Below are 26,322 nucleotides of genomic sequence, written 5' to 3'. Positions count from 1 at the left end.
CCAATTGATTGTATGAATTTCTTCCAGAGATTTTCATGACATCACTAGGTTTTTATCATCGGCATAAAAGCAAAGCTTTGACAGGGTGGCCACTCAAAACTTCTTTTCAAATAGGAATTTTTCCAGATTTTTTTTTCTTTTCAGGAGATTTTCCCAGTTGAAAATTTCCGATTTCTCATGTCCATCTACAACGTGAGTCACTTTTTTGCTTTGTGATTGGAAATATACCACTCCAAAGATTCAACATCACTGCATCTTCTTTACTGCACAAACTACTTCAATTTGCACTTAAACAGGAAAACATAGTCAATCCTGCAATGAATCTCTTACAATAAAACTGAGGTGTGGACTTACCGGCAAACATTCTTGAGGAACTTCTTGGGCCAGTCGGAGAGCATGGTGGTAGGAGGCGAGGTGTAGACGAGGGGAACGGATGACAGTATGGCCAGACTATCTGTGATGCTGATCGAATCGAATGGCTCGATGGGATCGGCAAACTCAGTGGGCCGAGAGAAGGCATTGAATATGGCGTTGTTTTGGGAGGTGAAGAGATGTATGCTGCCACCAGAATCACCCAAGGCCAGGGCTTGACAGGAAGTGGAGACATCCAGGGCAAGAGACAGTGAGTTGCCGGTGTTCACCTAACCAGTCAGTACGATTAGTTTACAGATAATTAACTTTTTAATTTTGAAAAATATTGCATGGTTGTTACATGCTGCCACCAGAATCACCCAAGGGCAGGGCTGGACAGGAAGTGGAGACATCCAGGGCAAGAGACAGTGAGTTTACCGGTGTTCACCTGACCAGTCAGTATGATTAGTTTACAGATAAAACTTTTAAATTTGAAAAATATTGCATGGTTGTTAAAGTCATCATTATTTTCCAACATTTGAACACACAAGTCTTATTACCTTTTGTAAAATTTTCATGTACTTCTAGATAGGTCACCACTATGCTGGATATGTTTTGTTCATAAACTTGATACAATCGGAAATGGATTTTAAGGTAATTTGTGTTGTTAATTGGTTTAAAATAATTTTATCAATACTGTACAATTTTCATTTTCTATACAATTGATTAGCTTTTAAGTAGCAATGGACACAAAACTTTCAATGATTTTTATGATACTTTGTGTTTTGGTAATTCTTCTCAGTTAAAAATGTTACATCTAGGGAAGTACCTGGACCGCAACCTTTGTAAGGATTGACAGTAAGCATTTTTAATTTTTAAACTTTCCAAAACAATTCATTTAAGCTCTTTGGAGCCCAAATTACCAGCAGTTTATTTTTTATATTTTTATTGCTTATGAGAATAGAAAGCTCCAGAAATATTAGCTCAACGATGCTAACCCAGCATTATTGTTTATTGTACCACCCCCAAAAACCATAAGAAAAACAGAAAAGTAGAGCTGATATTTAAATATCATAATTCTTTTCAGAATGATAGATGATGAGCAAGTTGCTGACTTTTACACGTTTAACCCTTTGAAGGCCAAGCCATAAATTCATTTGTACTTCTAAACACCCCAGCCATTATATCCAGATTACTTGCCAAAAAGGCCAGCCTCAAAATGGCACTTTTGACACACTTCTACAAACACTGGTGTAACTCATCTATAAATAGTAGTATCTTAGTGATGTTTCTTTTGTTTTATTTAGTAGTATATATAAAAGCATCAAATATATTTTTGTAAACAATTAAACTTTTTTATTATTATTATTATTTTTATTTATTTTTTTTCAAAAAATTAGGATGTTTTTTTATTTTTTGTGTTTAATTTGGTGACAACTAGGATAAAAAAAAATTATTTCAAGGAAACCAATTATTATTATAAGAAAGTATACATATTTTCAAACAAGTATAGAAAAAATCATATGGATATCTTCAGAAATAAAGTTTTTAGAATATTTTTATAGAAATACTACAACACAGCACACCATGCGAATCAACATGAAAGTTTTGGTATAACAAGTGTTTACCTTGTAACTTCTTGTTTGTCCATAGGCCATGTGAATTACTGTAGAATGGTCACCTTATAGTTTTCTCTTGTTTACACAATTGTCTTCAAACACTTTATACATGAACATTTAAAAATGTATAGTAATAATAATTATAGTTAACAAAATCTATATACAATATTTACACGGTCTTTTGTGCTTCTTTATGCACATTTGTGTTTATGGAAACACTCTGCATGTACTCCTTTGGTACATTTTTAAACAATGCAGTCTTGTTCTCCTTCTTTGATTTTTTGTACTGCAGACACAGCAATTCTTTTCTTTCTTTTCAGGAATCTTATCCATTCCAAACCGACTAAGGGGCATTTGGCCATCACCTCCTCCTAAATTAGCTGGAATGTTCTTAGCAATTAGCCAGTCTTGAGCAAGTGTCTCAATAACATTTATTGTGATATTCAAACGTGACTTAGGTTTGTCTTTGCAGTTCATTTTGTATAGAATATAAGAATTCAAAATCATTCTAGACAAAATATTGAATGTGATCTTACGCCAATATTTTACGGTACGGCCTCTCGTACTAGATATGAATATAACATCTGGTCCGTGGTGTCGATCCCACCCATAAATTTATTATACTGGTGGATCATGTCTGGTTTTTTGTTTTTATTACCACTTTTTGTTCCCTTATTCTTGCTTACTTGTACGTTAGCAGCTTTGCTATCAGAAGACACAAGAATCACCTGACTTTTTTGAGATGACTTCTCTCTATAAGCTAAACCTAAAAATTTCCTTACTCCTCATGTATCTTTTATCCCCTACCTTGTATTTTTCCTAACAATTCATCAGGGATTCCTCTCCTATTCTTCCTGATTGTACCTGTTACAAATGTCATTTTTGAATATAAATATTCAATTAGAGGAATGGACGTGAAAAAAGTTATCAGTATACAAGTGATAAGCCTTGTTCAGATAGTTCCCCATGTCCAATAATTTTGTAACTACAGTAAAAGCTAGACCTCTTTTTCTTATGTTTTCCTGGTCTTCATTGCTTTTAGCTCCTTTATAACAAAAGAATGCTAAAGCAATAATTTGAGACGGAATCACACAGCACCCAAAGTTTGATCCCCCATTTGTGGTGCTTTTTGTTAGGCATATACTGCAATAGTTGGGTATGATTTTTTGGTTCCAACTAGAGACTCGTCAATGCTTAGATGCTGGTTAGGGATATAATATTGACGGAAAACTCTATTAGCATGGTCTACAAGTGGCTGAAATTTTGCTGTGGGGTCATAATATGGGGGTACCGTGTTTTTGCCAATTTTTTATTGTCAACCATATGAAAAAATCTTAAAATATCTTCAAATCTATTTCTGCTGAACAATCGAGAATACCATGGTGTAACCTGAGAAGAAGAAGAGCTCCAGTACATATCTATAGAAGGTTTTTTATTCAGTCCCATATTCAAATTTGCTGCTATGAAAAGCTTTCATTTCCGCAAAAGAAACTTTTTCCCATACCCTGTTCATTTCCACTACTATTTATGGCATCTTGAGCATAGCGGTTTGGTCTCGGTAACAAAAATTTTCAATAAGGTTATTAGTGAGAAAAAGCAGCACATTACATAATGGGAGCTGAGTCTGGAGGTGGGCAATGTCTTGGACCAGGAATCTCATTGAATGAAAAATCATGTTTAGGCCTAATAGATGAATCATCATTTTCACTGACAGGAACCCATATTCTTTCTGGAGAATAGGCTAAGTCACTATCATTAGGAGTAGCATTAGTACTACCCTTAGGCCTACCTCTAGGCCTTGGAAATATTTGTTACACTAGGGCCTAAGCTAACATTTTGCTCAGAATCAGAACTAGAACTCACATCAAAAAATCTAGGCCTAGTTTGTAGGGCAGACCAAATCTGGTTTGTGATGTAGACGGCCCTAAATTGGCATGATCGAACGTAGGATCATCGTCCGTATCGTCCAAGTCACTAGTGCTGTCTTCAGAAGAAAAGAGATTCATAATTGGAAGTGTCATTACTAATAGTCCTTACATTAGCATTTTGAAGACAGGAAAACAATGTGTCCTCACTTACAGGCGATGCTTCACGACGTCTTTTGTTACTCATTGCTAAATGTAAACAGAAAAGAAACATTACTAAACTTCACAGCAAATGTAACATAACCTCACATTACAACGTCTAAGAACAAAACCAAGTGTACAAAGCCACAACGAACAAACAGCTGCTACCAAAGAAGAACCGAACATCTTGTTTGACACGTCACTGCCTTCTGAATTGCATCTTTCTACTGAACAAAAAAAAGTAAAAAACATTTATAATAATTATAATAATTTGAAAGGATATATGTTTACGTTTCGTTTGATATTATATTACAAACCGAAAATAAAGAGGTAAGGGAATAATTTAATCAAATGAAGGGTGCCGATTTCTCGGCGCGATGCCGTTTTCGAACTGATTTTTCTATGCCGATATATCTTGGCTCACGGCCGTTTCGGAAAAGAAAATTCGAGAGCCCAGTATATCGGCCCGTGGCCGTCAAAGGGTTAAAGTCTTTGAAGGTTAAGAAACCCTCAGTTGCTTGGTTTAGAGTTGCTTGTTTCTCTAAAATTTGGCCCTCCATTCAGTTCAGATTTTTTTTAACAAGTCACAGTTTCAGTAGCAGACCCAGTTATGTTCCCCTTGAGATAAGAGGATCCATCTAATGGTCACAGGAGGACACCAACTGGACTCTTCAGCATCACAGCTCAGTTCACAATATCCATGTCCACAGTATACAGCTGAAAAAATTTTGCTTCTCTTTCAGAAAGTGACAAGCAAATTTTTACTGCACTCTAAATTGTTCTTTCACACAGGAAAAGAACAAACCAGAATCCCACTGGGCAGCAAATTTTTAATTAATCTCCCTTTCAGATCAGTCAATTTTGTAAAGTTAATATGTGTATATATATATATATATATATATATATATATATATATATATATATATACATACATACATACATACATACATGTATTGTAAACATTATTCATCATACTCACATCCACTGGTTTGTATTGTTTTGCACAGAAAATAGAAATTGATATATCACAGTAATATCTGTATGTAATTTTTAATGATCCATTCGCACAATCTAAAAGTATATTTACAGATAAATTTATTTCCCAGACATTAGTATGACAATGTCTATTGCTTGTAATATGTTTTTGTATATATTGTGTAATTTATTATATGTTAAAAAACATTTATCTGATTTTGTTGAGTGCAATGTGTATCATAGCCACTATACTAGGAATTGTGATAATCTTAATTTACCAAGTACCAGACTCCAAAAAGAGATAAACAGTCATAAATATATGCAAATTAAATTGTATAATAGTTTACCTGAATATGTAAAAAAATTAAGTATTAATGTATTCAAAACAATAATTACAAGTTTTTTGGTGAGGACTGCACCATATTCTATTGAAGATTTTTATCATTATTGTAGTTATGACAATTTGTATACTGCATAGTATATTTAGTATTAGTATGACAATGTCTATTGCTTGTAATATAGCCTAATGACAAATAAAGATTTGAATTTGAATTTGACATGTGCTCGTATACATGAGCACTAAACGTACACATCGAGTTTCAGTGCTGTAAGCTGCATGACTGTATCCACGGCTTTGATAAAATAGTTCGTCAAGATTTAGCACTCAAACAAAAATAGTTGTACATCCTTTTTTCATCATTACTCAAGTCTATAAATAAGTAACGAATACCACCTTGACCATTTTAGCACCAACGTCCGTAAGAAAAACTACAGAGAAACGCCAATACAAACATCACGAAAACTACTGAAATTTGCCAATGTCCGTATATACAGACATTCACAGTAAAAGATTTTACTTCGATAATTTTCCAACATATAAATTTGTTGGTATATAAGGAATCAAAATTAACCATATTACAAGATAAAAATATTTATAGTAAGTTTTTAAGATTAATTAGATGTTTAGTTAAAAATTTAGTGTAACATAAAAAACTGAAAATGTAGATTTCTAAAAAATAATATAACTTTTAACAGTTTTTAAAATATTAATCAAAACTTTTTATGTTTGTATTTAGTTTAATTTTCTATTTCAATTGATATTATGTTTCAAGTGGAATATATTTTCCATAATGCTAGTCATGTGAAACTAAATATATACATACTGCAAATAAATATTTTAATTTTTAGAGATAACACAACATTTAAATATAAGATTTATGAATTATTTTCCATTGTAGTTAACAGTTTTGTTTCTAAATAAAGTTTTTAAATTTAAGTGTTCACTTATTCAGAACTCATTGATAGCTTGTATGTTTTACAAACTGTGTTTGGAATTTCATGTGTTTAGATTAGGCCTACAATAAAAAGTGAAAACAGGTTTATAAAACAAGTAGTGTTATCTTTCCTGTTTTGTAAATAATAGAATATAATTAAAACTATAATTTTTATGTATGTATACAATTTTAGTTGTACATAGGAAACTGAAAAAAATATTCAGTTCATTTTCCAGTACTTCTTTCGTAAGTACCATTTTTGTGATTTGTTTAATATAATAAATTAGCTGTATACGCATATTTTATTTGTTTTCAATAAAACAATGTATCTGTAAAGAAAATCCAGTTTTTTAGTTTATGGATATTTTAGTCAAATGCTGCAAAATTGCTGAAATAGGATTGGCATTTTTCAGCAGTACCTTTAGAGAAACCTCTGGCATTTTTCGTACAAACATTTTTGTATCATGCTCCGACACTAAAAGGGTTAAAGACTTGCACCAGTGGATGAGTCCTGTACTTCCTTTCGCGATGTATCCACATAAGTTCACAGACAAACAGGCCAAAACCGTGTTTCCAGATTGATGCTGGAGCAGTGTTGACACAACATCGGACACTCGTGTGTACTTGGCCATAAAACTCACATCGTTGCCCTGAAGAATCCATTACAACTTCCATCAAAAGCTGAGACACAGGACACAAATTGCTTTGCACATTTTAAGAACTCGCTCACCTGGTAGACGGTGAGGTCGGGCTCGGACAGAGTGACCGTGTCAACGAGCTGCAGCTGGCCGAGCGAAGAGGCGACGGCGATGCGAGACGAGAACGACGGCATGAACCGTAGCAGCAGCGGGTCAAGCAGTAGAGGAATGGGGCTTACAGCTCGCATCATTCGCAGGTCATATACCATCAGAAACCGGTCCACAGTCAGGCCACCTTGTCTACAGACAAATTACACTGTGCAGATCGGACAAACTTTTCTGGCCAGATCAAACGTGTTTAAAGCAGTATTGTGTATAATATAAAAAATTAAATATCCAAAGTATAACTTCAGTTACTTTAGATATTGTATAAACAACCACAGAACATTTAAGGAACCACTAGACGCACAAATAACATTCTTAAACATACATGGAATAATCTTAACATTACCTAACCTCACCAACAGGTGTTTTCTTGTTTGAGTCATCTTTATATATATATATATATATATATATATATATATATATATATATATATATTTCTTGTGTAGGTGTGTATATGACTGAACTCCTAAACGACTGGACCGATTTTGATGAAATTTTGTGTGTGCGTTGAAGGGGATTCAAGAATTGTTTAGATTCACAATTTGGTCCTATTTAAATAGTCTATTTAATTAAATTTTTATGTATAAATTGTTGTTGATATTGGAGTGTTTTACATTGGATCCCGCAGATTGCGCTACAACATGTAATATAAATTGAACTGATACTTAACAGCTGTTAACACTTTCAGCTGAAGTTCATCAAAGAGGCAGAAACATGTGTTTACATTTAAATTTTAGTAAATATTAAATTATTGTAAAGTGCGGGACACTGAATCATGTAGACCGCATTTTATTGATCTGAGTATTCTAACGTTACTCTGTGTGTTCATGTTTCAATCAATTATGTATGTTAAAGACCATTATGCAGAATTTAATTTAAGAAGCAGTAAACATGTATATAACACCGGAAATAAAAACCTTATTGATAAAAAATTTGTACATCTAAGTAAGACGAAAAATAATTACATACATATTGGCATAAAGCTTTTTAACAAATTACCTCTAAATGTAAAGTCTTTGTCTGTAAATAGTTTTAAATTGGCTCTTAAGAAATGGTTTTTAAAAAAAGCTTTTTATAGTTTAGATGAATTCTACAATGTTTCATTAGACAACATAATATTTTAGGTGTAATATTTATATATCATAATTTATTCTCTTATTTTAGTAATTTTTATTATTTGTTGTATTTATTGATTGTTAATTTTGTTAATTGTTATGTTTGTTAATTGTTATGTTTTGTTAATTGTTATGTTTTGTTAATTGTTATATTTGTTAATTGTTATATATTGTTAATTGTTATATTTTGTTAAATTTTTAAAGTGCCAAATTAAGATACATTAGGGGCCTAGGAGACGGGCTGACCTTAGTTCGGGTGATCCCCAATGAACTGGGAAAGTACCTCTCCAGGGGTGGCACCACCAAGGTGTCGCTCAAAACCGAAGGGGGATCCGAATCCAATCAATGGTTGGGCTCGGATAAACGCTTATTTAGCGTCCGGCAAGAGGTGGCTATGCTTTCGACAGAACCCCATGATCTAGGCTAGTGCCCCGAATGTGCACTCTGCGCAGTGACGGCCTTCAGCAGCGTGCAGTAGTGGTGCCAGTCCGGGTATGACCAGTCTCAGCTGGTCTGCCTGGAATCGCACCACACAAATTTGATTTGACTGAGGGCCCCCAATCCTACGGTGTGAGACGACCCGTGCCTAAGGGATGCATGGCACAGCGGTTGTACGTCGTTAACGGAGCCCCCCCCAAGTGTAAATAGCCTTACCTGGTCATGCGGGGCTCTGGCTGGGCGGACTTTTTATTCCTCGGTACTCGTGGAACCTTTTATGGATTCTAATAAATACAAAAAACAAACACCAACAGATCTTGATCTGGAAATACTGCAACAGGCAGTTGCATCCGGCAACCAGGCCTTGGATGTATCTGCCTGTTCCTCAAGTGCTACCACCATCGACGATGATTCAGCAGTCGATGATTCAGGCACAAAGGTTGAGTCCATGGGCACAGACACTGCGGGGGCTGGATATTCTCCTTCCCCAGCTGTGCAGACTGTTCACAGCCTCCGTGGCCCTCAGGTACATTCCACTATCCTGGAGAGTGTCCAGAGTAGTGTTCATACCGAAGCAGGGGAGGGGTGGCATGGATCGGCCGAAGTCTTTCAGGCCGATATGCCTGTCCTCCTTTCTTCTTAAAACCATGGAGAAAATGGTTGCCAGGTTTGTTTGGGAGGGAGCTCTTTTGGAGCGACCTCTACATCCTAATCAGCACGCCTACACTCCAGGAAGGTCATGCGACTCGGCCCTGTATCAATTGGTAGGCAGGATTGAGAAGATGCTGGCAGCAAAAGAGGTAGCCATAGGTGTCTTCCTAGACATCGAAGGAGCCTTTGACAACACAGCCACTCAGGTGATTATCAATGCGGTCTCAAGACGTGGTGTTGATGGTCAGGTGCTCGCCCCCCGGACATTGTCATTCGAGCTATGGCCAGGAGGAGTGTCTACTGTCTTCAGCAGATGGCACTCTGGTTGGGCTGCAGTGGTGGGCATTGTAGAATTAGCACCCTGATACAGGAGGATGCTCTGCATATGATCTCTGATCAGATGCCACAAAAGTTTTCCTTTGACAAAACCCTTTAGAATTGTTGTACCCTCTAGGGATGATTGGTCAGAGGGAAGGAAACCTCTTCCACCAGCGGAGCTTGAATGGTTCACAGATGGCTCTAAAACAAAAAGCGACACAGGCGCTGGAATTCTGAGAGTGAGACCATGTATGGAGCTGGAGGTCCCTATGGGTCCGTATCCAACAGTTTTTCAAGCGGAGGTCGCAGCTATTATGGAATGTGCTCGTGAGAATCTTCGTATCCGATATAGGAGCAAGACGATTAATATTTTCACGGACAGTCAGGTGCTGGACTCTTGCGTGATCAAATCCAAACTAGTTTGGGATTGCTATCAGGCCGTTTCCTCCCTTGCCAGAATCAACAATGTGACCGTTTGTTGGGTTCCTGGTCATGAGGGAATTCCTGGGAACGAAAAAGCTGATGCCCTGGCCAACCAGGGCTCAGGGTCAATTATGACGGGCCCTCAAACATTCTGCGGTGTTCCAAGGTGTGAATCCTCTAGGGTTGTCTCGAAATGGATTTGCGCGGAGCATGGGAGAAGGTGGAGGTTGCATCCGGGTTTGAGAGTGAGTAGAATGGTATTACAGTCACCTTCCTCCAAGGTGGCCTCGGACCTTCTCTCATTAAACAGATCAATGTCTTCCAAGGTCATTGGTCTCATTACGGGGCATGGTCACCTGAAGAAGCATCTACACAGAGTTGGTATCCTTCAGGAGGATCCGCTCTGTGGAAGGTGTAATGAGCAGGAGGAGACTGCTGAGCACCTGCTCTTTGATTGCCCAGCAATAGCAAGAGAGCGGTATGCCATCTTTGGTAGCTTGAACAGGGGTGGCGAGTTTTCCCAGGAGGACTTGATAGGTTGTTTTCGGCGGTTTGTTGAACTGCTGAAGTTGTAGACTGGTAGTCCTCATGGTGTTTTCGGGGTGCGCAAAAGGCCCTTGAGGCTTAAGTGCATGGCAGTAGGCCGCCCCAAGGAAGAAAAAAAAAAAAAAAAAAAAAAAAAAAGGTGTGAATCCTCTAGGGTTGTCTCGAAATGGATTCACGCAGAGCATCCGGGAGGTTGCATCCGGGCTTGAGAATGAGTAGAATGGTATTACAGTCACCTTCCTCCAGGGTGGCGTCGAGTAGAATGGTATTACAGTCACCTTCCTCCAGGGTGGCGTCAGACCTTCTCTCATTAAATAAATCAATGTCTTCTCGGGTTATTGGTCTCATCACGGGGCATGGTCACCTGAGGAAGCATCTTCACAGAGTAGGCATCCTTCTTCCGCTCTGTAGGTGTAATGAGCAGGAGAAAACTGCTGAGCACCTGCCCTTCAATAGCAAGAGAGCGGTATGCCATCTTTGGTAGTTTGGACAGGGGTGGTGAATTTTCCCAGGAGGACCTGATAGGCTGTTTTCGGCAGTTTGTGGAACTGCTGAAATTGTAGACTGGTGGGGCCTCATGGTGTGTTTCCGGGGTGCGCAAAAAGCCCTTGAGGCTTAAGTGCATGGCAGTAGGCCGCCCCAAGGGAAAAACATTTACTCAATCGCAAATAAACTTCTAAGTGAGTCAAAGCAGATGACTGTCCTCGCAATTCTAGGACAAATTGCCTTTAAGCAATTGCTTCAGTTTATATATAAAGAAACTGTGAATCTGTATTCCCTGTTATGTTACAAATGCACAACTGGTGAAACAGTTGCCTTTGAGTAATTGCTTCAGTTTATATATAAAGAAACTATGAATCTGTATTCCCTATTATGTTACAAATGCACAACTGGTGAAAGCAGTTGCCTTTGAGTAATTGTTTCAGTTTATATATAAAGAAACTATGCATCTGTGTTCCCTATTATGTTACAAATGCACAACTGGTGAAAGCAGTTGCCTTTGAGTAATTGCTTCAGTTTATATACAAATAAACTATGAATCTGTATTCCCTATTCAGGTTACGAATGCACAACTGGTGAAAGCAGTTGCCTTTGAGTAATTGCTTCAGTTTATATATAAAGATACTACAAGCTATTAATATAATAGCTCTGAGATCTTGTCACCAAAAGAGTATAAAAATCATGTTTAGCAAGTCCATTCGTAAATGTTTAATCTAAGGTGAGGTATGGAGGCTTGGCAGTATTATGACTACGTCTGAAATTTGATTGAGCATCTTCTTTTTTATAAAGTAAATTATTTGATTGTTAATTATAAACAATACACTAAAGACACAAAATGATGTAGTGTCTGAAGGTGATGAGGTTGCAGATTTCATGATTGGAGAAAGTAAACCCTCAAAAAGTATGTATGGACTGAGTGTGCTTTTGCAGCTTCTTACAATCGTTCATTGATCCTAAGAGATAATCCAATAACTCAGCAACCAACAAAAACGAATGAACTCTAAGTTTAACGTGAGACCAGAGCAAATAACTTTCTCGGTTAAAAAGTTAGCAGTCCTGACCTGTTGGAGAAGCCGCAGGTGACCAGCAGGTTCCCGTGGATGTCGAAATCTGAAAGGCTGCCAGTGTGAGTGTCCCAGGAATGTTCAACCCGAAGACTGCCCGGGTCCCGCAGCTCTATGTTGCCACTAGGGTCACCACAGCACACAAATCGGTTATGTTGCCGCAGTATCGCACAACCGTTCTTGCTTGCATCCAGCTGCAAAACGGTCCTCATTATGAATTCATTTAGTAATTTACATATTTTTAGACCTACATTATACCCTAAGCTGCAAAATTAACTATTTAAAGGGATTTAACCCTAACATTGTAACTAAATTGAGAAATAAAATTGTAGAGTCATTACACACTTCAATATTTCAAATGTCCTCAACACAAAAAATTTTCAAACTTCTCTTAAAACGTATGTAAAACTTAATGTTAAGAATATATTAAAAATTATTTTGTATGCAGCTTCAAAATTATAAATTGTAACAGTTTAACATCGATAAAATTCCATTTTTAAATGGTTCGCTGTGACAACGGTAAGCTAAAGTTGACGTATAACCTCTAAACGTGAACCAAGGGCAGCTGATAAAGTAAAAAACAAATGTATTTCAATAAATTTAAACATATTGGTTTGGGTTGGAGGCTGAAGAGCTAACGACTTCCGTTGGTTTCTGGTGTGTGACCCCTGTTTTGTGGGCCTCAACGTTTGTCGGAGAAATAACAGCCTTCTCCTTTTCTCTGGTCTGAGCAACGGTAACATATACGAGGTCTGTCCAAAAAGTATCTGACCGCCGACCAGTAGGCGGCCACGGCGTAACCGACCGGCTCGAACCGGTTATTGGAGGGGCGATCCTACTCCTTCCCATATTAGGCATTGAATACGATCCGGTCACTCAGTGAGTCACAGCGCTCTGTTCCGTACAGTACTGCCGTGTGTGTGTGCGTCGCATTTCAATATGACTGAATGTGTTAAGCAGCGCATTTGCATTAAATTTTGCCAAAGACTTGGCCATTCAGAATCAAAGACGATTACTATGATACGGAAAGTTTATGGTGACGTGTCTATGGGCGATACAGAAATAAACTAGTGGTTTAGGCGGTTTAAAAATGGCCGCATATCAGTTGAGAGTGATGGTGGATTTGGCAGGCCTTCAACGGCCAGAAACGCTGAAAATGTTTAACATGTTCGTGCAGCAATTAATGAAAACCGTCGATTGACTGTCCGAGAGCTGGAAGAATATTTAGGAATACCAAAATCATCAGTTTGTAACATTTTACACAAAGATTTAAAAATAAACCGTGTTTCAGCAAAATTTGTTCCTTGACTGCTGACAGAAGACCAAAAGAACTGTCGACTTGAAATCGCACAAGACAATCTGGATTTGATAAAAAGTGACCCAGGGCTATTTAAAAAAGTTATTAATGGTGTGGTTATATTCAAGAAACACATGTTTTTAAGTAAAATTTGAAGTTTAGTGATAAATTAAAATGCTTAACAAGATCACCCATTAAGATTTGTAAACGCTACCACCGTGTAATGTATTTTGGTTCGATAAATAATAATAATGACTGTCATTTTCAACTGTTAAAAGACAAACCACGTGTTTCCTATGAAATTCATTTAGTTGAACAACAGGATTGTGTAAATGAAGTTGGTAAGCAATGCGAGACAAATGCTTAAATATATGTCAGCTTTAAATTAAAGTGAATCGAATTAAATTATGGACTTATAACTGGTGAGTAGTATCTTAAGTGACAAGACTTGATTTGAAATAGCCTAAATTACATAACATGTGGTAATTTGACACTTGAATTATTTAAATTAAAATAACAATTTTGGTTATTAAATTAAACAATTACATACACCAATTAATGCTCTAGCAACTAACCCAAGACCAACTTCTGTACCTGTAATAACTCATTTTAATGTTCCACCTTTCACACTGCAACCTACTACAACTGAAGAGGTAAGCCATATAATAGCTCAACTTCGTATAAAAACATCATCTGTAATTGACAAAGTTTCTTCAGAATTACTTAAATTTTGAGTGAAGAGTTAGCTCAACCATTAACACTCCTAATAAACAAGTCGTTTGTAGAAGGAAAATTCCAATCCCGACTAAAATTTGCCAAAGTAATACCCCTTTTCAAGCAGGGTAGCACCTCTAATGCAAACAACTATCGCCCGATAGTATTGATACCCACAGTTTCAAAGGTTTTTGAAAAAGTAGCCTTAAATAGACTTGTTGACCATCTTGTACAGTACAATCTGCTTACTGATTGACAACATGGTTTTATAAAGGGTAAATCTACAATAACTGCTATTGTAAGTCTAATAGAGTATATCATAGATCATCTTGAAGAAGGACATATCACTACATCCTTTTTACTCGACTTCAGTAAGGCATTTGAATGTCTTAACCATGAACAACTTCTAAATAAATTGGAGGCTTTTGGTGTATCAGGTACTTCTTTGGAATGGTTCAGTAGTTACTTGACAAATAGACAACAGGTGGTTGATTTAAAATATACAGACCAGGGTGTAACTCGCTTAGTACGATCTAGTCCGCTAATGACCTCCAAAGGATTTCCTCAAGGGTCCGTCCTCAGTCCTGTCTTATTTATACTGTTTACAAGCGATTTTCCTACATACCTGGAAGAATATGCATCCACTATTATGTATGTGGATGATACTGTTCTATTGCTTAGTGATAAACATCCAGAATCACTTGAAGTTTCTTCATATGTTGCAATGAACATGGCTACTCAGTACTGCCACATTAATAACCTGGTGCTTAACGAAACTAAAACAAAACAACTAGTCATGGGGAGTAGAAAACATGAAGTAGGACTTTTACCAAATATCGATGCAGCTGAAGAAGCTAAGTATTTGGGAGTTATAATTGACATAGGCCTCAACATGGAACTTACACATTGACAACCTCTGTAAGAAATTGAGTTCAGGACTTCACCTGATTCGAAGAGTGAAATCAATAAGTGACATCAGCACTGCAACTATTGCGTATTTTGCCCTTTTTGCTCATCTTCGCTATGGAATCTTGGTCTGGGGTAATTCCAGTGCAGCAAACATTCATATTGTTAGTCTTACAGAAAAAATGTGTCAGAGTTCTAGCAGAGTTGCAGCCTAGGAAGAGTTGCAGAGCAGCTTTTGCAAGACTTTCAATCCTGACCGTGGTGTCATTATACATCTTTGAGACAATAATGTTTGCACATAAGAAGAACTTGTTAAGATGTCATGATTTACACCAATACAACACACAACATGCTGCTGACTTCGTACTACCAGAACATCGTACAGCCCGTTACGAAGAGAAACCATCCTACATGGGGGCGAAGCTGTTTAACTGTCTACCTGCTGATATTAAAACACAAGAGAACCTCAAGACCAAGCTGAAAAAATGGCTTTTTAAACATTCTTTGTATTCTATTGACGAATTTTTGAACTGGAGAACTTTGAACCATCATTATAACTAATTTGAACTTACCTGATGAGACCATGTTTTAAAACCGTAATTATGCTATTACGACATTTTTTTATTGGCGCTTTTGTAATTCTCTATGAATTGTACAAATAAAGTATATTGTCTATGGTCTAATCTAGTACAGATAACAGTAACAACTTGAGGTGGTTTACTATGAACATAAACACCACAGACTGATTTACTACAGAAGATTACACCAACCTGAGACTATTACGTTGTAGGTTCAACTGGAAGGTAAAAACCAGCCAGCTACGTTGCTGATAATAATCTAAAACTAATAATTATGACAGCAAGTACAGGATGTTCAATTTAAAAGAGGCCACATTGCTCATTAGGTTGTACAAAATTAATTTTTTTTTTTGGAAATGCATATATTTATGTGAAACAGGTTAAATACTGTTTCTAATGTTGGTATGACTGGAGCTGGATTGGTGGATGGCTGTTTATTCCCCGTGTATTGCAGTTGCACCAGTGAAGGTCAAGCATGGAAATTTGAACTAAGTGAGGTTAGGTTGCTTATTAGTGTATAGTTGGTTAAAATGCGCTTAACTTTTGAAGAACGTGTATTCATAATTTAAACTTAGTTAATGACGAAATCTCCTGCTGTGTGTAGGCAACGATTCGTGGCCAAATTTAAAAATGAAGCACCAGTTAAAAGTGTAATGCAGAAGTTAGTTAAAAAGTTTCATGAAACAGGTTCAATGTTAGAGAAGCATCATGACAGACATCAGTCAATTTTAACTCATTCAGGATATCAGCGCATCAGTTACGAGATCTCCACATAAAGATATCAGATCTCCACATAAGGACTAAGCTGAGAAAAGAACATTTCATTAGGCTCAGCTCACACTGTTGTGAGAAAACACTGAAATGTTATCCATATTGAATGCAGGTTTACCATGAACTGAAGGATGCTGATAATGTCAAAAGGGTTCACTAATAGTCAGACATTCCTTAGAGGCAACATTGACATTTTAGGTTAAGTGTTCTTTACAGATGAAGCTTGGTTCCATCTTGAAGGTTATTCAAAACTACCGGACCTGGGGTACTGACAATCCACAAATTTTCTTTGAAACTCCCCTACACCCAAATAAATAGGCATATGGTGTGTGGTTTCAAGGCAAAGAAGACCTTTGTTTTTGTAAACAATTGTGAATGCTGCCCTCTACCAAGATAATATCCAACAGTTCATAGGCTTATTGCAAGAGGATGAGCATTACTGCTGGCTGCAAAAGGATGGTGCCACTTGCCTTACAGCTCGCTCTAGTATGGATATGTTACAGGATTTTGATTGAAGAATAATTTCGACTGTGGCCACCACGATCCCCTGATCTAGGTAGTCTTGACTTCTTTTTGTGAGGCTACTTAAAATAAATTGTTTACAGGAGCCATTCTCATACCCTAGAGGAATTGAAGACAAACCTTTACCAATGCAATTAATAAAATAAACAGAGCACAGCTAAGAATAGTGGTTAGGGTCATAGTGAAACAAGTTTACAAGTGTATAGAAATGGATGGATGACATTTTCAACATTTGTTGTTATTCAGTACAATGCATTTGTCAATAGATAAATTGTTATTTACACAGACTTGGGGCCTCTTTTTAAGTTGAACACCCTTTAACTATTTTCCAAATCTCTGCTCTCTTAAATTACCTTCCTTTTATGCCTAGTTTTTCACACCCCTCACAACCATTAAAACGAAAATCAATGCATCTAAACTACTGTTCAACTCGCCAGATTAACCTCCTGGTATAGGTTCAGGTCAAACTCTATGAGTTTATGGATGTGTCCGCCCAGCAGCAAGGTCTGGGGAGAGAGTTGTAGCAAACACTGCATCTACACTACTGTTCAACTCACCAGATTAACCTCTTGGTATGTGTTCAGGTCAAACTCTATGAGTTTATGGGTGTGTCCGCCCAGCAGCAAGGTCTGGGGGGAGAGTTGTAGCAAACACTGCATCTGAACCATGTTCTCAGAGCTGAAAATTTCATTACCATACTAGGTTAAAAAATAAAAAACATTTACTTTCAATAAAATTCTATACTGAATACTGTATACAATGTTTTATACTTCACATATTGTAGTTTAATATTGCATATTTACTAGATATATGACAATCATAGACGAACTGCACTACTCCTTACTGTTCTGGTGTTCCATTCATCATATTCTTTTGTACAAGATCAAGTTTTCTGAATGGTGACATAATTGTATTGCTTGTCCAAATCTAAAATCAACTCAGGGTAAAACAATATAGTTGAGAACAACTGCAACACCAACTTTACAATACTCAATAATGACTTTATCACATTGTTTTGTAAGCCTGACACAGTAAGAGAATTCTTAATGTTATAACTCTGAAAAAATGTCTTCTGAATGCTATCTTTTCATTCATAATAGTCCCCTTGGAATATTAGCAGTCAAGGAATGGAGACAATGTTACACAGGTAGCCAATCAATGGTTATTTGAATTGATGGTACACTTTCATGGAGAGGGTTTTCAAAAGCTTGTTGAACATGGTGGCAACAATGTAGAAAAGTAGAGTAATTCTCTAATAATAGTGCTAATCGTAAGAAAATAAAGTATCATATATTCTTGTTTTACTTATTAACATTAAAATAACCCTTAAAATTAATCTTTGAAATCATGTCTAGTATAACTTCTGTTTTCGAAGTTCTCTATGTTGATTGGAGAACTTTTTATAGGAAATTTAGTGAAGAGCAGTTCGTTGGAAGCAAAAAGCTTTGTTTGTATACCCCCCATGCCCAAAAGGGATAAATTTTCTGTTATTATTATGATCTGTGAGTAGGACTGTTAAAATTTAAAAATGGGATGTAAACCAAACTTTAAATGTAAATAACCTTCATTGAGGCAAATTGACATTTTATATCTTTTTCAAATAATGTTTAAATCTGCAGTTGAATTTCATGACAATGAACCTCTGACAAGAATAAAACTTGAGTACGGTATGTTTTGTGTACTAAGAATGAAGAAGTGGAGCTCTGGTAAAATATAGTTTTAAGGTAGTTTTCAACAAAGACAAATTTATCTGAGTGTTTAGTTCAAATTTTATCAAATTAACATGGTCCGCTCATTAACTAATATCATACCTAGTTAAATGTTCCTGACTTGCACTAGATATATCACTGACCTGTGAGTAAAGATTGGGATCCCACGACGCATCTGACATCGTAATGCACTAGGCATCAAAGCCAACACTCCGTTTTCGAAAGTGTGCAGACATCGGATGTCTTCTGTAGCGTGGACTTGGAATGAAGTGTGCTTCTGAAGCTCCGCACTATAGTAGGAAGTAACATGACCCTAGATGGCAGAGTATGTATTTACTTTAAAATATGCTTTGCGTATAGATCACAATTTCCAATATTAGTATAGCAGAATTCAATAACAAAAGCGAGTGTATCTTAGTGATCAAGTTCACTCACGTTACAGCAACGTTATCATATACTTTTCAAATCTAAATTTTGTGCAAAAGCTCTGGCCAATGTAGCAATATTCAAAAAAATTACTTTAGTACAAGACCATCCATAAAATTTAAGTTTTTACTGAATAATTTAGCATAAGGCCATTCCATTTCTGTTATTAACACTACAGAGTAGTTACATAATGTAGATCTATTTCTGCATTCTAGTCAATTAGACTGAAGTAAAACACAATCAATTCAAATTGTACTTTACTTTAAAATATCTAAAGCATATAAGACACATTGCTTAATCTTAAAGCTACGTTTATACTGACAGGAAATTGTGCTAGTTTTGTCCGACAGTAAAAATTGGTAGTCTTAACAGGTACAAGAGCTCTCGCAAGCAGTGTCAGATAGCCGATCATGAGAACTGGAGAGGAAAAAAGTAAGCCCTGTGCTCATGACCAATGTCGGACAGTTGGTTGATAAAATAGAAGAGCAGTGTCAGACATTATAATTTTAATTCACTAACTGTCATCCATGAAAATATTTTGCATTGACTCCCATAACAACCAGACATGCTTCTGTCACAAGTACTTGTGACAATCCTAACTATTAAAATTGCTTACCCTTGTTCACATCATCACCAGTTGGGCAAATTCTCAACTTTATTTGCCAGTATAAATGTAGCTTGGGAATCACGGTTGTGCTAGAAAGCACAACCAATGTTTTCCTCTAGATAGAGCACTCACCCCCTGGTTTCCCATCCAGAGCAGCTCCTCCTGATTGTCAAAGGCGACTGCTGTGACCCCAAACTGCTCGGCGCCATCAGCCAAGATTGTTCTTCGTTCTTGGAACTCACCGTCGATCGATATACTCGGGCGGAACAAAGTGCTCATTGACTGGCACAAAGCTCTCGTCACTCAAGTATGTCTGGCTCTCGTCGAAATGAGACACTACATCATCGTATACTGTGCCAAAAATTTCAAACATTGTTAGCAATCCATTTAAAAAATTTGTTGAATAAAGTTTATTACAAAGCCTTTTTATTTATGTAATATTTTTACAAAATAAATCCATAAAGCCATTTCTCATTGCCACAGACAACTAAACTGGGTTGGCAGTATAATAAGCGGCCATCACCGATATTCATGATTAATTAAACTACCAAAACCAAAATGTCAAACCGAATTAAAAAAAAAATTATAAGTAAAGAAGCCGATCCCCTTTTAAGCCCTACTCTGCCTGTCCTCATGGGCCACTGGCCTGTGCGAGGATCTTATCAAACAGAATATGGGGGAGAATCGATACAGTACAAGGTCGATGGTACTGATAAAAAGTGCAAGGGTCACAGACAGGATTCGAACCTGTGTTATCTCTAACTCAGACTCAAAGTCCAACGTCTTAGATCACTCGGCCGTCGGCACTTCCAAATTACGTTATAGGTACTTCAAATTATCAGCTGTTTTTTATATTTAAAAAAAGTAATAATTGAACGATGAATAAAAAGCTATCTAGATTATGTGTGTTTATAAAATGTACAAAATAACAGTGTAATATTTATTTACTTCATACTATTTAGAAGGATTAACGTATTTGACAACTTGTTACATAAATAACACATATACATCGTCATTGTACTTGAGGTAATTACTAAAATACCATACAAATGAATTTACGCTACTTTGATTTCGAATTAATTTGAAACAATATTGTTATACAATACATATTAATAAGTGCTAGCAATAATCAATTGTAGACAATAAAAAATACTGTTTATTATACAATATCATTGAGCTATGTTAAAGGGTCAAAATATATAAGAATACATGGATGTCTAGCCAAGTCAAAGATTGTCATTCCATTAGTAAAATTCCCCAAATATGTAGAAGGCCTGGTTCTGTAGCCAATGGGTAAGGATTCTCTTCATGGTTCTTGGGTTGTTATCTTTCAGGTAGTCAAGCAGCTTGTTGGACAGCTTCATTCCAACATAGGTCAGCTTTATTTCAAATAAGGCAGTTCGGTGAATAGGAAGTGTGTAGTCTCCTGCTCGTTTGGGGAAGTGATTGTGCAGGCGTCTTTGTTTAGGAGGATCCTTCGCTCTGCAGTGTATACCGTAGCTGGAAGTCACTGTCAATAATTTCCAGTCTTTAAATACAATTCTGTAGCTCTCTCTCTGGGTCATAATCCTGCCACTATCCCTGGTGCTTTCTTCTTCATAATTAGGACACAAAGATTTCTATCTGAAGAACCAATCCAAACAGTTACTCTGTTACGTAAGTGGCTTTCCAAAAGTGCATGGTATGCAATTTTCGTGGCTTCAGGACTACTGGTCTGTTTAGTTCTCTTCAGTGCGAATAGAGCTGACCTAAGCTTAAGGCATATGTTGTCCAGGTGACTTTTCTAGCTCAGGCTCTCATCAAGTGGTATGTGTTGAAGTTTAACATTGTCAGATGTTTGGAGATCTGGAGCTTTTTACTGCCAAATGATATTTGTTTTGTTTTATTCTTATTGAGAACAAGATCATTTTTAACTGTCTAATCTTGGGCCAAACTGAAGGCAATGAAGAAGTCTATTTCTAGTTGCTTTATATCACTATTAACTGTGAGTAGCATAGTGTCATCAGTGAACATCACCATTTCACAATAATCTCCTAGATGTTCTGTGAAGTCGGTAATGAATAATATTAATAGACTGGTCCAAGGACCAAGCCTTGTGGAACCTCTCTTCTGACTGGCAGAAGTTTAGACTGAACTATACTTATGAGCTCGTTGACTGTTTCTTTTAGTTCCACTGTCTAACTTCGTCCCTTGAGGTAGCTTGCAAACCACTGGAGTACTGTTTGTTGGATTGTAAATAACTTTAATTACAAAGTTTTTGTATTCGACAGTTTAGGTATTTCTAATTGATAATATGGTACCCTGATTTAATTATGGTGGTGGCTGCTTACTACACTCCAGCCCTAAACTTCGCATTGTTTATTTGGTACTTTGGGATTATACCGACCACACCAGTATGAAGAACACAAAAATATAAATTTATAGAAACAAACATGATAGAACGAAAAAAACAACTCTTTAATTACAAAATTACAAACTTACATGCATTTCCAGGTATTATGATCGGTATTGTTGTCGCTGTTATCTTATCTTTCTCGAGAATCCCGATTACGGCAGGCCGCGCGGCATCACATGATTATTTCAGTTTTTTGCATAGTCAATAGTCAATAGTCAAACTACTTTATTCTGTAATATGTACAAGGTACAAAGAATAGCGTCACTACAATGAAACTAAATACTAATATTAATTTTAAAATATAAGTAAAAAAATACAATCGTAACATCTTAACAATTTATCTTCAATTCTTCTTTAAATGAATTAATTGGTTTTTGTATTGAAATATTCCTCAAAAGAATATAGAGACAAGTTAGTTAAATAATCTTTGACTTCTTTTTTAAATTCTAACAGATTTGTTTCCATTATAAATTTTGTTGGTAAATTATGTAGATATCTAACACCTCTGTAATATGTTTTCTTTTTGTAAAATTCAAGATTGAATGGTACACAACTGCCTTTCCATTACAATTCAATTTATATTTCTGATCAGCCCCTCTAGAATTTGATATTTTATTGATAGGTACTATCTCGAGGGATATTTTTCTTTTGTTGACATCAGCGCGGGGCACTGCTGAAGCCCGCGCTGATGGCCGGAGGTACTCGCATTTTGGGTGGCGGAGTGTGATCAAGAATAAAAACAAGTTTTGAGTGTTTTTTTTTTTCAATAAAGAGTTTAGTTTTTGTTTGGTTTTGTTGAATTTTTGTGTTTGGAGAAATGTAGGGGTAAAACACGGAAGTACAACAAAGCGACGCACCAGCTGAACGGGCGGTGAGACTCTGCAATCACGTTATCTACTAGACCGCTCGACTTTGACCTCTGTTTGAGGATGGGGAGGGGTTTGCGTTAAGACAATTCCTGTTTTATATTGACGAAATATTGTTCTACGGTAATCTAGTAATCAGTAGAAGCAAAATGTCAAATAACGATTCATGTCTGGGTGTGGTCGGTATAATCCCAAAGTACCGTTTATTTATTATATAAAGTAAAGTACTACAGTTCGTACTTTAAAAACTAAGTACTATAAAAGTTAATACTTTTAGTAAAAGAGATTAACATTATATTTTGCTTACTAAATTGTTGAACTTATAGCCCCACTTTTAACCCTAGTTGTTTATGCAAAACACAATGCTACTGTGGACAAACAGAAACGCATTATAAAATAAAAAAATTATACACTTTTAGCCTTCCATTTTAATTTCCCCCTAAATCTCAATAATCCTTGAGGTGTAAGGAGAAATTCTTAGACAGATGCTAAAAAGATATGGTTATAGCCATTTATATTTTCCTGAACTACAGGGTCAATTGATTTTGGCAAAATGTTGTAAATGAATTAGTTAATTGGTATCATTATCACACAAAATCTGTACCCAATCGAGTGAGCATTGTGATTTGAAACAGTCCTGGTTCATGTTCAATAAATCTAAACGCTCCCGTCCATCTCAGATTGCATGATAACACTCACATTTTGTAATTTTACCATGCAATTGCCTCTTAACAAAAAAATTCATTCAAACAAAATTTAGACTGACTCACATTTGCAAGTAGGCTCTGAAGATCACGTAGAGCCCTCTCACACACAATAAAAGTAATAAATCCACAATGTGTAAATTATAGGCCTTTATTCCTGACACTAAAATGGGATGATGGATTGTTCTCAAGAGAATACAGTGAGAACGACAGATCAGCCCTTAATCTTCACAAGTGGGAGGCTTTAATAAGCAGCCTACACTTGTTATTCAATTGTTATTATCGAACGATTTGATATACTATAAAACTTCGATATTGTATAATTGTGCATTTAACAGTAGTTACAATACATTAAAAAAAATAATAATAATGTGCTATTAATGTATTATTTTTTGTAGTTAGTAAAAATAATACATTACAATTTTAATAACATAAATTTAACGATAACAAAACCAACTTTGGCCTATATATCACGAAAACGTTACAATATTTACAGCTTGCCTGGATAGCAGTGCTCAACTGCTCTTGTAAAATAGACTATTTATTGCTTACATTAAAAATTACTAGGCTATAAGTTGAAGTCGTGTTAAAATTGTAATAATCATTCGGATTAAAACAATCAATCCATTCAATAAAAACAACTGAGCGAGTGCAGGTTCCTTTACCCATTTCAAGGGTTAAAATTTTCTATAGTATCCATAAATAAAAAGAATTTTTGAAATCAGGTCCGCAGTCTGTAAATTTAACTGCCAAATAAAATATGGTAATACCTATTATGTTCCTCAACAAAACAAAAAGCGGAGTGAGGCTAGGACTGAATATTGTTTGACCTATTAGTACAAAGGGCAGGAGACACATCTAAATAGTAAAATAGTAATTCAAGCTACTTTACCGAACAATATTATTATTTATTAAAATCATTATTCAAGCCAGTTTGACAAATTTAGAAACAGGCAAAAACCAATCCAGTCACTACATGTCCTTTCATCCAAATTCAAATAACTTACATAATATATCATCTCCCGTTTCATATGGGTGTAACCTTGATGACCGTAAATCCATCTTCTAAAAACAATTTAGTGATTTAAAAGTTTAAAACTTTATTTAAAAAACTTGTACTGAAAAACTAACCCCTCAATTCAAAATACCCACCGCCATTTTGTAAATTGTTTACTATACAAGGAACCGCCAGAGAGTGCAGTTGGCGGCGACCAATAGAATGGACTGGCCTGCGCGACGTTGCCACACAACTGCCGCTGCCGCCCGCACGGCTGGCGCATTGTGGCTGATAAGCCGCTGCGCTGTCACAAAACTAACACTGACACTGAACATTTAAAACTTATCAGTATAATTGAAAAACAATATTTAAAATGCGTTGGCAGTTTTGCTATATTATATTTAAATTACTTGTATAGTTTATTATGTTACCTGTTTTTACAAACTAACTATCGATTAAAAACAAACAAATCGTCCCGTCAGTTAGTCAGAGTAAAGTACTTGCTTATTTCCATACAACTTTTCAGTGATTTTTAAACGATTACTAAACACACACACAAAATTAATATACATGTTGCTTATATTGGACACTGCATGACGTGTTGCTTGATTAAAAATAATTAAAAACAATATAACAAGATAATCAATTTTAAAATTATCGAACAATTATATTTTTAAATTATGAAATAATCAAAATTTTCCACTAAATAATCTTTAGGCCTACTATTTTTAAAATGAAATACGTTAAAAAGCATGATTGACTTAATAATATTCTTACCTTTGCACTTGTTATATTATTTATTCGCTCTCAGGCGGCAACATCGTAGCCAAAACCTCGGAGTCTTCTTCATTTTCACTTTCTGCCTCACTGCTACTCGTGTCAGAATTGTCTGCTAAGTTTATAAATTATTTTTATCTACAACACTTGTGCGGATACATTCCTTTTCAAAATCAGCTTGCTGCAAGGCTTCTGCGTGCTGAACTCTTGATTGCCAGTCTTTCTTTAGTCACTTTGTCCAGAGCATCATGAACAAGTTTCTCAACGTCGGTTATTTTAAATGTCTTATTATTACGTGCTACCTCTCCCTTCACTTGAGCCCATACCATTTCAATGGGATTGTACTGGCAGTGATAAGGAGGGAGCCTGACAACTGTATGTCCCATTTCATTGGCTAATACGTCGAGTTCATAAGTTTTTTGTTGGGTTTTTATATGGGAGAACCCTCATTATAAAGTTCTCTGTTTCGTTTCTTTCATACAGTATTGTATGGTTTTTTTCGAGACAGCCAATTTTGAATCTCTTCCTTTCTCCACGATGAATTTGGAATTTTCTCGGCGAGTACTGAGTGGTATGGAGCATTATCCATAACGATGATCGAGCCTTCTTCCAAAATGCATAGCAATTTTTTAAAAACCATTTTCTAAACGATTCAGCGTTCATCTTCATCATGATAGTCCGAACTGGATGATGTCTTAGACCGAAAAAAACCCACTTACATTCTTGCAAAAACCCATTCTTTTGCCGAACCGACATGACAAATTATTAATCTTCTACCTTTGCCGAGAGGAAACCTTTAGTCCACCAGACTCAGTCGTATCCTGCCATATGTATTTTCGAGTATGGTTTTCATTAACCCATGTTTCATCGAGGTAATATATGGGCCTACAATCACCAGATTCTCTAAGC

The 26,322-nt window shown here is 36.2% G+C and overlaps 1 protein-coding gene across 1 annotated transcript in view; it reads right to left on the bottom strand.

Annotated features, from left to right (window-relative positions):
* LOC124375013 (PAN2-PAN3 deadenylation complex catalytic subunit PAN2-like) overlaps positions 1-24,802 on the bottom strand; it is a gene marked incomplete at its 3' end in the record, with an annotated part of 29,413 nt that extends 4,611 nt beyond the window's left edge. Inside the window, 8 exon segments of the mRNA XM_046833145.1 lie at positions 355-641; positions 7,016-7,223; positions 12,142-12,338; positions 17,490-17,610; positions 18,785-18,954; positions 19,807-19,926; positions 19,928-20,025; positions 24,647-24,802. Of these exon segments, the coding sequence (XP_046689101.1) occupies positions 355-641; positions 7,016-7,223; positions 12,142-12,338; positions 17,490-17,610; positions 18,785-18,954; positions 19,807-19,926; positions 19,928-20,025; positions 24,647-24,701 (1,256 nt within the window).
* Between the last annotated feature and the right edge of the window lie 1,520 nt (positions 24,803-26,322).

The sequence above is a fragment of the Homalodisca vitripennis genome, unplaced genomic scaffold (assembly GCF_021130785.1).
Source record: "Homalodisca vitripennis isolate AUS2020 unplaced genomic scaffold, UT_GWSS_2.1 ScUCBcl_12402;HRSCAF=22102, whole genome shotgun sequence".
Lineage (NCBI taxonomy): Eukaryota > Metazoa > Arthropoda > Insecta > Hemiptera > Cicadellidae > Homalodisca > Homalodisca vitripennis.
The sequence above is the reverse complement of the archived record's forward strand: the minus strand, read 5'-3'. Positions and strand labels throughout refer to the sequence as shown.